The sequence below is a fragment of the Myotis brandtii genome, unplaced genomic scaffold (assembly GCF_000412655.1).
Source record: "Myotis brandtii unplaced genomic scaffold, ASM41265v1 scaffold280, whole genome shotgun sequence".
Lineage (NCBI taxonomy): Eukaryota > Metazoa > Chordata > Mammalia > Chiroptera > Vespertilionidae > Myotis > Myotis brandtii.
The window spans coordinates 1,047,564-1,061,760 of NW_005360677.1; the positions used below are offsets into that span (position 1 = coordinate 1,047,564).

Here is a 14,197-nt window from a genome sequence, read left to right on the forward strand (position 1 = left end):
ATTTATTACATTTTAAATGTGCATTTGAAAAGGCTTCACAGGAAAATCCTTTCCTACCAAAATCAAGGTAATTATGGAATGTTAACCTAAAGATAGAAGTACTTTATGAAGTACTTGGTAAAGTAAGCACTCAACCCTATGAAGCATAAACTCTGTTATCACCTTTACTTTATAGATGAGAAAACTGTAACATGTAGAGGATAGGAGACTTGCCCAGAGTCCAGAATAAGTGTTAAAAGCTCATTAATACATTGTCTAGACTCTGAGCTGTGAGTTATCAGTGAAGTTTAGGAAAGAGTTCACTAAGTCACTATGAGCTTTTTCCCTAAAACATGGCATATGCCTGAAGTTTGAAAAATAGCCCACAAATGTCAAAGAGAAGTATTAGAAATAAAGTTAAAATTATCTTACCCTTGTTCAAAACAAGGAGCATTTCTACTCAGAACAGCACAAAGTCACTTTCATTTGTACATCTCAGGAAGGGGAGAGAACTGATAAGGTTCTCATGGCTAGTGAGACGAAGGGAAGCCAGCATTTATTGAGCCCCTGCCATGTGCAATTGATGTGTTGACTTAGGAACTCTGCTTTAAAGGTGCTCCTGTCTGGTGGGGGTGAGAAGTGTCTGCATAAATGAACTATGGTCCAGGCTGTAAGCGATGCTGCACAGTGATCTATGCCTTCAGGAGAGAATGTTAACAGTTAGGGAGTCTGGGAAGGTTTGGGGCAGGAGCTAGCATTTGGTTTTCCAGTGTAGAATGGTGAAGGAAAACAAGATACTTACTTTTATAAATTTGTAAACATTATGAAAGAGTATGGATTAGCTAAGGGGAAAATTTATCATTCCCCAAACTCTAAAACTAGAGGACACTCCTTGCAGTCTGAAAGAGGTAGAGAAGACCGCTAAGTACATTTCCAGATTGAAAGGAACTTTGGGTTTCTTACACACTTCTCTAGAGTCTTTGAAACCCATTTTACTAAATAACTTCACATATTCAAAGATCATTAATGCCAAAATTTCACAGAAAGCTTGAAGGATAAACAATCTCAGTCACATATCTATGGCTTTTTTAGCAAACTAACATTATTTTTAAGTCATTTGTTGTGGGAATGGATGAGTGACCTGTAAGTAGCCTGTTGATTAATCCCCAGTCAGTCAGATAAAAAAATCTCTTTCCTCCCTTCCAGTAAAACAAAAAGGAGATAAAGAGAAGAAGCATAGGTTATCTCAGAAAGTGGCAAACCTTTTTAGATTTTGTAGTATGATTCTGTTTGGCTTCTGATTTCTCTTAGACATTGACATGGATGTTAGCATCTTAGTTTTGAGCCATAAGAACGGTAATTAGTCGAAATATCTCACTGACTTGAGGCAGATAAGACCACATCAAGCCAGTGAAACATTACCTCAGGTGACTCAGTAAAAACATTCTGCTGCCTTGTGTTTAGCATTTTTCCTCCCAAAAAACCAAAAGTACTTTACAAAAGTAAACATTACCCATACTTTTAGAAGTTGTAAGGTCACTTATTATCCCAACCTTGCCGGTGAGAGCTCCGCTCATTAGAGCACACTGCCTTTAATATCTGGTTAGTTACATTTGGTTACATTTAGTCCAAATGGAAGAATTATTTGGGGGCCTGTCTGTTCTGGTAATATATGGTCTCCCAAATCTGTTTGAGTACTCTGTATGCTGGAATATCCAGTAACAAAAGTCTCTAACCTTAGGCATCTTATAACTAATTAGGGACACACAAAAAGGTAGGTAGATATTTAGAAATGAACAAGAATAGAATTTCCAAATAATATGAGATAAATATGTTGATTTCAAAATAATTATACAATTTCAATTTTGATGGCATATTTACAAATACAAATGGATTTGAGAATTCTGTGTATGATTAGACCACCAATAGGTGTTGGTGATATTAATTGTATTATGTATCAGAAAAGTCAAAATTTGAAATAATAGAAATCTGATAATAATGGTATATATGATCATGTTAGAAGGAAAAAAACCAAAGTACAAAAACCTTAGAGGCATAAATTTTAAATTGAACCACCAACACATGTAACAGTTTTGAAGTAGCACAACTTATTTTAGGTGGGTTTTTTTAGTGAATATTATTTACCTGAAATACAGGTAAAAAAAAGTAGGAAAATATGAATGAAGGAGTATGTTCTTCATTCATCCCTTCAGCAAACACATTCATTGTCAGGCACTATAGATACTAAAATAAAGACTGCTCTTGCTCTTAAGGAGCACACAGGTAGGTGGTAAAAAAATCACCACAAAACAGTGGCAATGAGAGAAGGATCCTATAGAAGCAAGCCCAGAGTGCTGTGCAACACAGAGGAGAGGCCCTGAACCTTGGACCGTAGGGGAGTGCAGTTGTCTCGCTCCTGCAGTCTCCCCTGAACTCAGACTAGAAGGGTGGACAGGAAGACAGGCTGGAAGGATGGGAGTTGTATTCCTGTCAAAGGGAGCGGCACATGCTGCATGGCATTTGAAAGTGTGGGAGAGCCACAGGTGATTAACTGTGACTAGAGGGGGGATATGAGTAGCCACAGTTTGAAGGGCCTCACTGTAGTGGGTCTTTTTCAGCAAAGCATAGAAGCTAACTGTACATCTTCTGAATATCTTTCCTCCTAGGGCTTGTGGCCCTTTCTCTGGGACATGGTGACATCCAGGAATAGATAACCACACAGATGGAAAGGGAGAGCAACAAGAGCTCAAGCAAATACAACTAAAGCACTGAGACTCAAAAATAGGAATTCCAAAGAAGTGTTCATACCTAAGCTGATTTATCACCTGCCTTTTTTTTTTTAATAGAAATCCCTGTCTGCTTCTTTTCTACTTCCTCTCCACCTTTTACCAACATCCATTAATCTTTCATGCCTATAATTTAACTTCCTTAAATTATACTGTATATGGAGACATTTTAATGTCATTTTCACTACAGATGTAGTTGTAACTAAATGTATGTATATCAGGCCCTGGCTGGGTAGCTCAGTTGGTTAGAACATCGCCCTGATACACCAGTGTTGTGGGTTTGCTCCCCGGTCAGGGCACATATAAGAAGCAACCAATGAATGCATCAATAAGTGGAACAATAAATTGATGTTTTTCTTCCCCCCCCCCTTCTCTCTCTCCAAAAATCAATAAATACATTTAAAAAATTAAATGTCTATATATTAAGTTACTGCCATTGGAGTATAAATGCTTGGGAGAGCTGTACCAGGCCAGCTCAGTAGTGGGATGGGCAAAAATACTGAGGGGCAGATCTGGAAAAAGGAAGAATGTTTAATGGCAAAAGGTGACAGGGCTGGCCAACTCCCACTGATGTTTTGAGTGGAATCTTTGAGCATCTACGACTTGGCAGTGTAACTTGCCATCTAAAATGGCATTGTTTGCAGTGATGCTCATCGGAGTAATGAGATCAAAGAGGTAATACCTGAGAAAGTCAGAGTTTTGTGAGTTTCTGAGTGGGCAACTTTGCAGCTCCAAGGGAAGGAACTAGGATGTCTCCGCCTCTTAGTGATGGGCCCTGAAGGCTTGCTGACACAGTCCATTGCCTATGAGAACCCAGGACAAATACTAAGGTAGCTCAAAGGAATATCTCATTCTCTGGGGGGCTTTTGACAAACATTCTGAGAAGCAGTGTCATAATCTGAGTATGGTAAAAGAACCAAAGCAGAATTTGTGGAACTTTCTTTGGGACACAGTAACATGTGGGCACAAGTTATGTGAAGCGGGAACAGCAAGAGATCCAGTAAGCACAGCTAATGTCCTGAGGACTCAAGTCCATAGAAGTATCTACCTCAGCTGATTGATTTATCACCTCCCATATTTTGCCCTGCTGCTTTTTGTTTTTGAGGGAGAATAATTAATCAACTGGTGATTATTGAGCAAAATGGACTGAAGTGGTTAGATTTAGATATCCAGAGCTGAGAAGTCTCTAAATGCAAGGCATTGTACTAAAATCAGTAGTTCTCAATCACGAGTACCCCCAACAAACCCCTCAGAGGGAACATTTGGCAATGTGTGAAGATAATATTTTTGATTGACATAACGGGAGGTGCTTTTAGCATCTAACCAGGTAGAAGCCAGGGATGCTGCTAAACATCCACAATGCACAGGACAGCCTCTGACAATAAAGAATTACCTGGTCCAAATGTTAATAGTACACAGTTGATAAAACCTGTGCTAGGTCTAGCAAAGCTGAATTCTCTTCTACTCTGTGACTGGTAGTGTGTTGTTCTGTTTCTTCATCATTCCTCCCCAATAAAAGCAAAGCAGGTTTTGCTACATTAAATTACTGAATTTGCAATTTCCATCAAAAATAAAAATGCAAAATGACTTTAATATACAATTCCATCTCTAGGAATTTACTCTATAAATAAACTCAAAATGTACAAAGTAGTATTTGAGGCTATTCATCACAGTACTGTTTATAATAGCAAAAGACTAGAAACTATAAATGCCCATTAAATGATGGCTGGTTAAATAAATCATAGTGTATCTGTATAATACAATGCTGTGCAGCCATTATTATGAATCCTGAATGAATGAAGTAGTTTTATATGTCTCAACATAGTCATTTCGTAGATGTATTATTTGTGAAAAAAGCAAGGTCCAAAGGATATGTTGAATATACTGCCACTTTTTATTTTTTAAAAGAAAGGAGGAGCCCTGGCTGGTTTGGCTCAGAGCGTCAGCCTGCAGAATGAAGGGTCCCAGGTTCGATTCCAGTCAAGGGCACATGCCTGGGTTGCGGGCTCGATCCCCCGTGGGGGGCATGCAGGTGGCAGCTGATCAATGAGTCTCATCATAGGTGTTTCTATCTCTCCCTCTCCTTTCCTCTCTGAAATCAATAAAAATATATTTAAAAAAAAAAAAAGGAGGAGTATGTGTATGTAAATATTCTTGCACATAGAAAGAATATCCCTGCAAAGATATACAAGAAATAGGTAACAGTAATGGCCTTTGGACAAAGAGTCTAGAGTTCTGGCATATTCCCTTTGGTATAGTATGAATATATTTTAATTACATTTATGCTCTAAATTAAAATTTTTGAATAGGTAACTGATAAGGCTAAGATATTTCAAAAATTATTTTAAAATGTACAGTGGAAAAATCTTGCTTTCTGACTCCTATTCAAGTTATTACCTCAACCCCACCCTACCTCAGCTCACAAACTAAGGAAAATATTTTCAGTGGTTTCTTTGGTATCCTTCCAGAATTTTTTATGCAAATATAAGCAAGTTCAAATATATATTCTAATTCCGCACCCCCTTTTGCACAACAGATAGCATACTTAAAACCGTGTTCTGTACATTGTAGGTCATGTTCATTTAAAAGTATAAATCTATTTGGCTGAGCACATAACAATTTATTAGAAAAATGACTTAAAAATCATAATCCTTTTGTGACTTTGATTCTTTACTATCATGTCTTTTCTGCTTCAGGTGGAACAAAATTGGGCCACGTTACAAGGAGGTGAGATGACCATCCAGACGACGCAAGCTTCGGAGGCCACACAGGCAGTGGCATCATTGGCGGAGGCCGCAGTGGCAGCTTCTCAGGAGATGCAACAGGGAGCTACAGTCACCATGGCGCTCAACAGGTGGAGGCAGGGGTGGGGAGAATAAATGAGCATGGCGAATCTGTCCCTCCATACCGGTTGTAGAGAAATGGACCTCAGTTTGTCACAATTGGCCGTTGGAGTTTAATGCTCTTAGCCCTTAGGATATTGTAAGTTGACTTCTAATCAGCCCTCATCCACACTCAATGCATTTGAGACCCTTGTCAGCTCCTGGCACAAGGTAATGAATGAATGAAGTAGTTTTATACATACAGCAGCTGTTAGTCTTTGGTGGTCATTGAACTCTTGTGACATCCCAGCACTCTGTTAGGTGAGGTTGTAAATGAAGAGTGCTCTAAAATGTAATGTCTCCGTCAATGAAACCATTGGGAAGATTGGTTTAAGTAATACATTTAGCAAGCAGTATTACTCGGAGTGTAATCGACTCTTGAATTGTGTAGTATAGGCTGGATATCATAGAAATTCAGAGGAGTGGGATCACTCTCCAAAATATGAAAATCAGCTAAAGTTTAGGTCGGTTGTGATAGAGATTAGAAAGCCTTGCTAGGATTATGTACAATGCTTTCCAGAGGCTGTAGAGGAGGTTAGGCGGTCACATAGATTCAGGTTTGAATCCTAGCTCTGCCACTTACTAGCCATTTGATCTTGAGAAATTTAACTCCTAACCTGGGTCTTCTCATAGTTATAATAAGGATGATTTTCATCATGTAGAATAAAAAGGATTCAATAAGATAATGTATATAAGACTCTCAACAAAGTATCCAGCCCAAAGTTAGCACTTCAGGAATTATAGTTATTTAAATAGTTTATAGTGAGAAGAGATTAGAAATAGAATACCAGATTGGAAGAAGCAATCCAGGTGTGATTTGTCAAAGGCCTGAAAACTAAAGTCGTAACAATGGAGATGACGTGACTGGTTTTGAAGGAAGTATGGCCAGGACGTGGGGGTTGATTAGGCACAGAAAACTGAACCACACACAGTTGTCCTCCCAGAGTCACCCACTGAGTCCCTGAGTGACCTGCAGTTGAAACTTTTTTCTTAGCCCATTGAACCATGTTGCTGTTCAATAATGTGAAAGTGTTACTTTATTTCTCACACTTTGGCCCAATCCCACTCTTTGCTTTGAGAGGCTTCCTGAAAGCCTTGGCCAGAAAGAGAACGCCCCTCCCTTTACCCGCCATTAAAGACCAGCAAAACTTTATTTCATTGGGTCAGTGCTTTCCAGTGAAGAGTATCCTGGAAACCCTGCACATTGTGGAAACTATGAGGCACATCCTACGGACCAGGGCTTATTTCTAAAGGCAAGGAGGGTATTGGTTTCCCGGGAGAGCTTGTTAACAGACTCAAATGCAGCTGGAGTGGCTATAGTGTTTACTCCAAAGGAAGGAGAATGTGGTTCACTGTGGCATGTGGGAGGAGTAAAGAGATGTTGAAATCTGTTTGCAATCAAGTAGTTCAACGCCCCAATGAGTGCTGGGGGATAGTGTGTTGCAGCCTTTGCTGTGGGTGAAGAAACCACACCTGACAGCAAAGACTAGGCTGTAGCAGGCTGTTAGGGGAACATCAGGGGTTTTCTGATTCCAAGAGAAGTAACCCACTGTCTAATGGCAGGAGGATTGGACTGAAGACATACGTCCTTGGTGTTGGCTTCCCTAAGGGATGAGATGCACTCTGGAAGTCATCGTAGTGAAAATACACTAAGAAATCTGGTCTTTGTTCCTATGGTAACAAAGTGAGTTCATAGAGCTGCTCCCGCCTAGCAGTCTGTGTCAGGTGCAGATGGGACAGGCATGGTTCTCTAATAATCACCTGCACCTCTGCTGCACTGTAAACAGCAGATGTGGGCGCAGAGTGAGAAGAGAGGCGAGCTGCATGGGATGGCAGGTGGGGAAGAAGAAGGCAGAGGGCGCCTTCATCTGTTCGAGGGGGAAGGGGATCAGGACAGATGCAGGACGGACCTGTTTTTCAGCCATGCTGCCAGAAGACTTTTGTATAGCAAGTCAGAACACGGGCCCTGGACTCAGACAGCCTTTAGCCCACCCTGGCATTATTATAAGCCAAAGAGGCTATGGATAAACTGTCATGAAAATGTCTGAAAAGTAGTTAATTTTAATTATTTTCCAAATATATAATAAAGCAACACTTTTAGGAAGGAGATGAGGAGAGAATCAAAGTGAAGAACAGAGCATCACAGCTCCAAAAAAAAGTAGAGCTATTCAGCCTGAACAGCTAGAGGAAAGGAAGTGGAATCATTTGGCTGTTGCAATGTAGTGATTACTTTTAGATTCAGTTTGTTGGTTAAGCTGCCCTAGATTTATATTTCCTCTTAAACAAGTCAGTCTGCATACATGATAAATACTTGTAGGCTGAATCTACAGTTGCCTTAGTAGAAATTCAGTGTGTTGACACCAAGACAATTTTTACTGTCTACTGTGTGTAGTGCTGTGACTCAGTGCTATGAGGAAACAAATGCTTAAGTTGATTCCTCTTCTCAAGGAATTTAGAGTTGCTGTTCTTTTGCTGTGAAGAAACTGCTTAAAAAAGAAGTGAGTCAAATTTCCAAAGAAAAAATTACTCTTGCCTTTTTTTATAAAGAAAATACTGTTGAGTTAAAAATAGAGATATTATTAAAATAAAATGTGGCTTTCATGTATGGACTGTTATTTATTTGCCAGTAAAATGGGATGGACAAACTAGATTAGAAATCCTCTCTGGAAATGGAGGGCAGGGACTGTGTAACTGCTTTTTTCTTGTAAAGAAGGTTGGACACTTGCAAATAAAAAGTTAGGAAATGACTTTTGTCAAAAAATTGTGAAGTGGTAGCTTAGAGACATTTTAATGCCTATTCACCTTTTAAGTAAAGGTAATCTATTTCCAGCAGTAGCGTTTGGTCACTTTTTATGAAATCTGGTGTAAGTGGTTAGAATAAGTTTGGAACTGGATTTGCTGACCACTGGAGTCACCCCGTCTTGATGCCTCGTGTAAAACCTCCATCCATGGCTGCTTTGCCTGTGGCTCCTGACGGGGGATGGAAAACGAACCTCACTGACCTGTGGACCTGTCCTCTCCACTGGACCCTTCCTCCCTGGCAGCCCAGATTGCTTCGGTGGTTGGTGGTCCCCGGCTTTTCTTCTACTGTGACATTTTATTTATTTATTCTTTTATTTATTTGTTTACTTATTTTGAGAGTACGTTTATTAAAGCTGGGGACAGTGAAAAAAGAAAGGCTTAGGATAGAGGAAGCTACAAGAGAGATATTGTGGGGCTGCTGTGGCTCTCTAGAGACCTTATAGAAAAGAAGTGAGCCAAGGTAAGGCTGCTGTTGGCTCACTGGGAAGTGAAAGTCACAGTGAAGCCCAGCCGGTGTGGTTCAGTGGTTGAGCATTGACCTATGAACCAGGAGGTCATGGTTCAATTCGCATGCTCAGGTTACAGGCTCGATCCCCAGTAGGGGGCGTGCAGGAGGCAGCCAATCAATGATTCTCTCTCATCCTTGATGTTTCTATCTCTTTCTCCCTCTCCCTTCCTCTCTGAAATTAATAAAAAATATATTAAAAAGAAAAAAGAAAGTCACAGTAGAGAAATAAGCCAAGATGGGGCTGCTGAAAAGTCAGGAAAGGGGGCCTTCGAGACAAGTTCAGAGGGTTCGCCTGGGATGGGCTGCCACTGCCCATTACTCCCTGGTTGCAAGTCTCGTGGGGACCCTTAGAGTTTAGGAGAGGAAAGTAAAGATGCATGCCTGAGAGGGAAGAAAGGCATGGGCATGCTCCCGAAGGGAGAGCACACTTACCTTAACATTTTAGAAAGGTATTAAAGAAAATGACTTTAAATATTTAGAGCTTTTGGCAAAATAAAATAGTAGTAATTGGCTACAGGTAAACTTTCATGTGAGGACTTGGGTAGCTGCCCTCCCCATCACTGCCTGTGAAACTCCACACTAAAAGCATGTGCCCGGAGTGCACAAGAGTGGCAGGGCATCACCTTTGATGGTCATAGAAATAAGATTGTTGTAAACTGTGATTAAAAACTGGGAATGAGCAGTGGCCGAGGTAACCTGTAAACAAAAATCCTGTTTCCACATAAACAGTTCTCATCTGCAGCTTCCTTCTCCACACAGCTGCAGCTTTTTTCAAAAAACATACTTTTTAGCTTCCCATGAAGTCTCAGGTCAGAGTGTTAACACTGTAAAATAGGATGTTGGTATTATTTGACACAAGTTTTTTAGAAAAATATTAACAATAAAGAATCTAGGCACTAAATAGTACTTCATTTTACTATCTCTGATACTTACGAAGCACTTTGAAATTAAAATTTGCCATGTGGTTTGTACAGAATATCCTTAGTAGTAATTCCGGATCAAGGCTCCCCTGCGGCTCTAAATTCATGTTACAGATACTATGGAGTGACTGGCTGGGGAGTATCAGTTCACCAAGATGAACTCATAAAGGATTGTCTTAGCTTTTACATGGGCTGCATGTAAACTCTGTATTTTGTTCAGCTTTTTGCTCAACCTCAATTATATCCCAAAATTGTTTATGAAGGAAATAAATTTAGTTCAAGGTCATGATTATATATTTCAAGTCAAAGGAAGAAGCCTCCAAATTAAAGGTTGCCACAGCTATGTAACTTTAAAAGGGAAAAGTCAGCACTTTGGAATTTAATTTATTAATTTTAATAAATGTCAAAGAATATGTGGGGTCAATACAATGTTAGGTGAAAAAGCAGGCTATAAAACTGTATACAGTATGATTCTGATTATTATCTGTTTAAAGTTGTGTTTAAGATGAGAAGGAAATACTATTATCTCTGTATAGTTTAAATTTTTTTATACTTAATGAAACTTTTACAAGTTTTTACATGTATTTTATTATTATTTTGTTAATCCTCACGCAAGGATATTTTTCCATTGAATTTTAGAGAGAGTAGAAAGGAGGGGGAGAGATAGACAGAGAAAAACATCAATGTGAGAGAGACACATTGATTGGTTGCCTCCTGCACACACCCAGGGCCAAGGAACAAGCCTGCAACCAATGTACATGCCCTTGACCAGAATTGAACCCATGACCTTTCAGTCCGAGGGCGGACACTCTATTCACTGAACCAAACCAGCTAGGGCTTACATGTATTTTATTATTAGAAAAAAATAACTTTTAAACATAAAGACATAAAAGTTAAAAAAAGTAACAAGAAGAGAATTTTCTTTTTAATGAGACTTTTCTGTTCATTCAGTTTCTTTTACTGCTTCCTAGAATCTTTTTAGTGACCAAGAAGTCTTCCCCAGGGGGGATGTTACAGCAGTTGCTGTCTGCTGACTTTCTTAGACAAAAGTGACATTATGATACATGTTGCTTTGCCCACAGTCATCATGTTTACCTTAACCAGTCCACAGCCCCTTGCCCATCCCCACCTCCAGCTTGTAATTGTGACTGTCATAGTTCCGGCAAAGTCTGCAGCCTCAGAACAAAGCTGAGTCAACTGTCTCATTTGGTGTCAAACCCAGGACTTTGTCCACCTCTGCTAAACTAAATGACACCCTCTTAATATGCCTACTTTCCATACTTCCTCAGTAACGTGCGAAGTGGTACCTGATACTTTCCCAGGAGAGGTGCAAAATTTATCCTCCCCCCCCGCCCCACACACACACACATTTTAACATCTCTGAAATATGGATGATAAATTATAGTCTTACTTTTACAATTGTCAGGAATTTCTCTTTTCTTTCTTAATGACACATAAAATAATAGCACATTATATAGTTTATAGCATCATAGAATAAGTAAAAGTGGGTGTTTATGCATAGAGTAAAAGCATATAGCAAGGAAAAGAAAAATGGGACACACTGCTAGAATAGAGCTCACTATAAACATGGTTAATATCTATTGTACAGAGTGTTTGTTTTGCAATGAAGGGAGGTTTATTATTTTATTGTGTTTCTAGGTCAAGGAGTTTGGGCTTATAGTGATCATTTAAAATTTTAAGTCTTAATTTAGCACTGCCTGCATGTACAGTGAGACAAAGGGAAGAGTTGAACTTTGCAGAATAGTAGTTAACTATTACTTTGTATTTAAAATCATGGATATAAGCCAAATTGTTATTATTTAATATTAATTGAATAGCAAATCCAGGTTGCTGACTCCTCAGATTATTATTTATTCTTGGCTACAAAAGGGCAGTTTCAGGTGATTATCTGTCTTGTGTTACTGTAAAGAGAGAAGAAGAAAAGGAAACCTTGTGATTGACAACCAAAATGGTTTTTCCATTGTGAATATGGATCGGAGCTCCACTTGGCTCACAAGCACTCAGTCACTATCGATAAAGAGGAGACTTACAATGCTTGCTTTCTGTCCTCAAACACCCATTTCCTAGGTTTAAGGAAACTCTCACAGTAGCTTTAGAAATACTGTAGGTAACACTTGGTGTTTCTCTGGCTCTTTATTATCATTTAAAAATTACTCTGGCTCTGTCCAGTAGCAGTGGAATCGTGTGCTTGCTGGTCGGCTCACAACACGGAGTCGTGGAGAGTCCAAGGAAGGGTGGTTTCTCTAGCTGCAGTGCTGTGCCTTCATTCACCTCACACCCCCTCTCCTGTTCTGTACCTGCAGTGAAGCTGCCGCCCATGCTGTCGCCACACTGGCCGAAGCCACCTTGCAAGGGGGGGGACAGATCGTCCTGTCGGGGGAAACCGCAGCAGCCGTTGGAGCACTTACTGGCGTCCAAGATGCTAATGGTGAGAGAGCATAAATATTTCATTCAATTTCTTCCTTGTTTCCACTTAAACCTTCAGGATATGACTGACAAACCCTTCAGAAAGAGGTTGAGCTTTGATTTGAGCTTTTCTCTAGTGGTAGGCCATTGATGCCTCAGAAAAGTCTAGGAGCCCCTGATTCTTTTCACCAGTGGGAGACTTGGGGTTTCCTGGGGCAGGGTGGTGGGGAGCCATGGTAATGGTTACCTAACTGAATAGCTTATTTGAGAAGCGACTGTTTTGCTATGACAGGACTTGCTGAGAGGTACTTTAAAATCTGCTGTCCTGTGGGAGAGATCAGTGGCCTTTACTATAGCAGAGACTCTCCATGGCGGGTGCATCGTGGCTGGTGCAATGCTCTATCTGAGAAAGGTGCCACCATCTCACGGCGGCAGCAGTAGGCTATGCTGGAGGTGCCTTTCCGGGTGGTGCTGAGGTTCTGCCTCCTGTTAACGTGGCCTCACCAAGGACCTGGATTTAGCCAATAGCATCCTGCCACTCTGGCCTTCTTTCCCAGCTCTTTGACTTCCTGGATATTGATTATTTCCTGAATAAATGAAAGGGATAACGTTCATAGAAATATGGCAGCAAAAATTTACAACTCCAGCCCAGCTCTTCGGATCCACTTTTGCAGGCTCTGGTGGTCAGTTACCAAGATGGGCTGCCCAGGGAAGTGCCTCAGGAGTCTGGGTCTAAGAGGAGGACCAGCCCTGTTGTGTGAGACAATATGTGATTGTTTATTAGGCTTTTGTTTTAAATTCTATATAAGCGGGTCAGATTAGGTGTCCTGTGGTGCTTTTTCAGTTGCAGTTGGCAGACAATATTATGTTAATTTCGAACAGAGTGATTAGACATGTCTATAAGATGCTCTGTGGTTTTGTATATTTGTTGTTAAAGTCCTGGAAAGAGGATAGATAATAACATACATTTGTTTAGGCAGAAAGTTCCTTTATTTTTTATTTTTATTGGGTTAGTCACCTCCACAAAGACAGTAATACTGCTGTGGAAGACCAAATGGGGAGAAAACCCAATATATTTATTTACAATTCCCAGGCAGAAAGTTCCTTAATGGCATTAGTGGCTGAAAAATGTCCCTGGCACTTTTTTTTTTTAGGGTAGTCCCTAAGAATTGAATAAGATTTTAGTTGGAAAAGTCTTTGAAGGAAGAATGATTCTGTGTCCTCCTTTGGAAGTGGGAAGAAGAAAGTACTTCTGTCCCCCAGAGAAGAATAGCATAGGAGTCCTGGCCGATGTGGCTCAGTGGGTTGAGCGTTGTTCCGTTATTCCGTGCACCAAGAGGTCACGGTTAGATTCCCGCATTGGGCATTGTGGGGCTCCACCCCCTGTAGGGGGCTTGCAGGAAGCAGCCATCGATGTTTTTTTCTCTCTCTCTCTAGCTAGCTCTCTCTCTCTCTCTCTCTCTCTCCCTCCCCTTCCCCTTTCTCCCTCTCTCTAAAATCAATAAAAACAGTCGTGGCCAATATTTGTCAGTGGTTAGTGCTCAGCCCACACATTTAAGGATCCAGGTTCAATTCTTAGTCAAGGGCAGGGTACCTGGGTTGCCAGAGGCAACTGGTGTATCATCAATGTGTCTCTATCCCATCGATGTTTGTTTTTTTTCCTCTCTCTCTCTCTCTCTTTCTGTCCTCCCTCCCTCCCCCGTGCCTCACTCTCTCTAAAAGTCAATAGACAAAATATCTTCAGGTGAGAATTAACAAATAAATAACTAAAAACATATTTTTTAAAAAGAATAACATAGGAAATATAAACAGCCATTGTGGCTTCTAAGAATCATTTATTTAAAAAACAAAGAAATATCAAATGCTAAGTTATAGCCTGCTTTTTCTATAGGG

The 14,197-nt window shown here is 40.2% G+C and overlaps 1 protein-coding gene across 6 annotated transcripts in view; it reads left to right on the forward strand.

Annotated features, from left to right (window-relative positions):
- NRF1 (nuclear respiratory factor 1) overlaps positions 1 to 14,197 on the forward strand; it is a 95,958-nt gene that overhangs the window by 56,071 nt on the left and 25,690 nt on the right. For all 6 annotated transcript variants that reach the window (XM_014541845.1, XM_014541843.1, XM_014541844.1 and 3 more), the window contains 2 exons: positions 5,462 to 5,619; positions 12,202 to 12,326. In XM_014541845.1, coding sequence (XP_014397331.1) covers positions 5,462 to 5,619; positions 12,202 to 12,326 — 283 coding nt within the window. The remainder of the gene's footprint in view (positions 1 to 5,461; positions 5,620 to 12,201; positions 12,327 to 14,197) is intronic.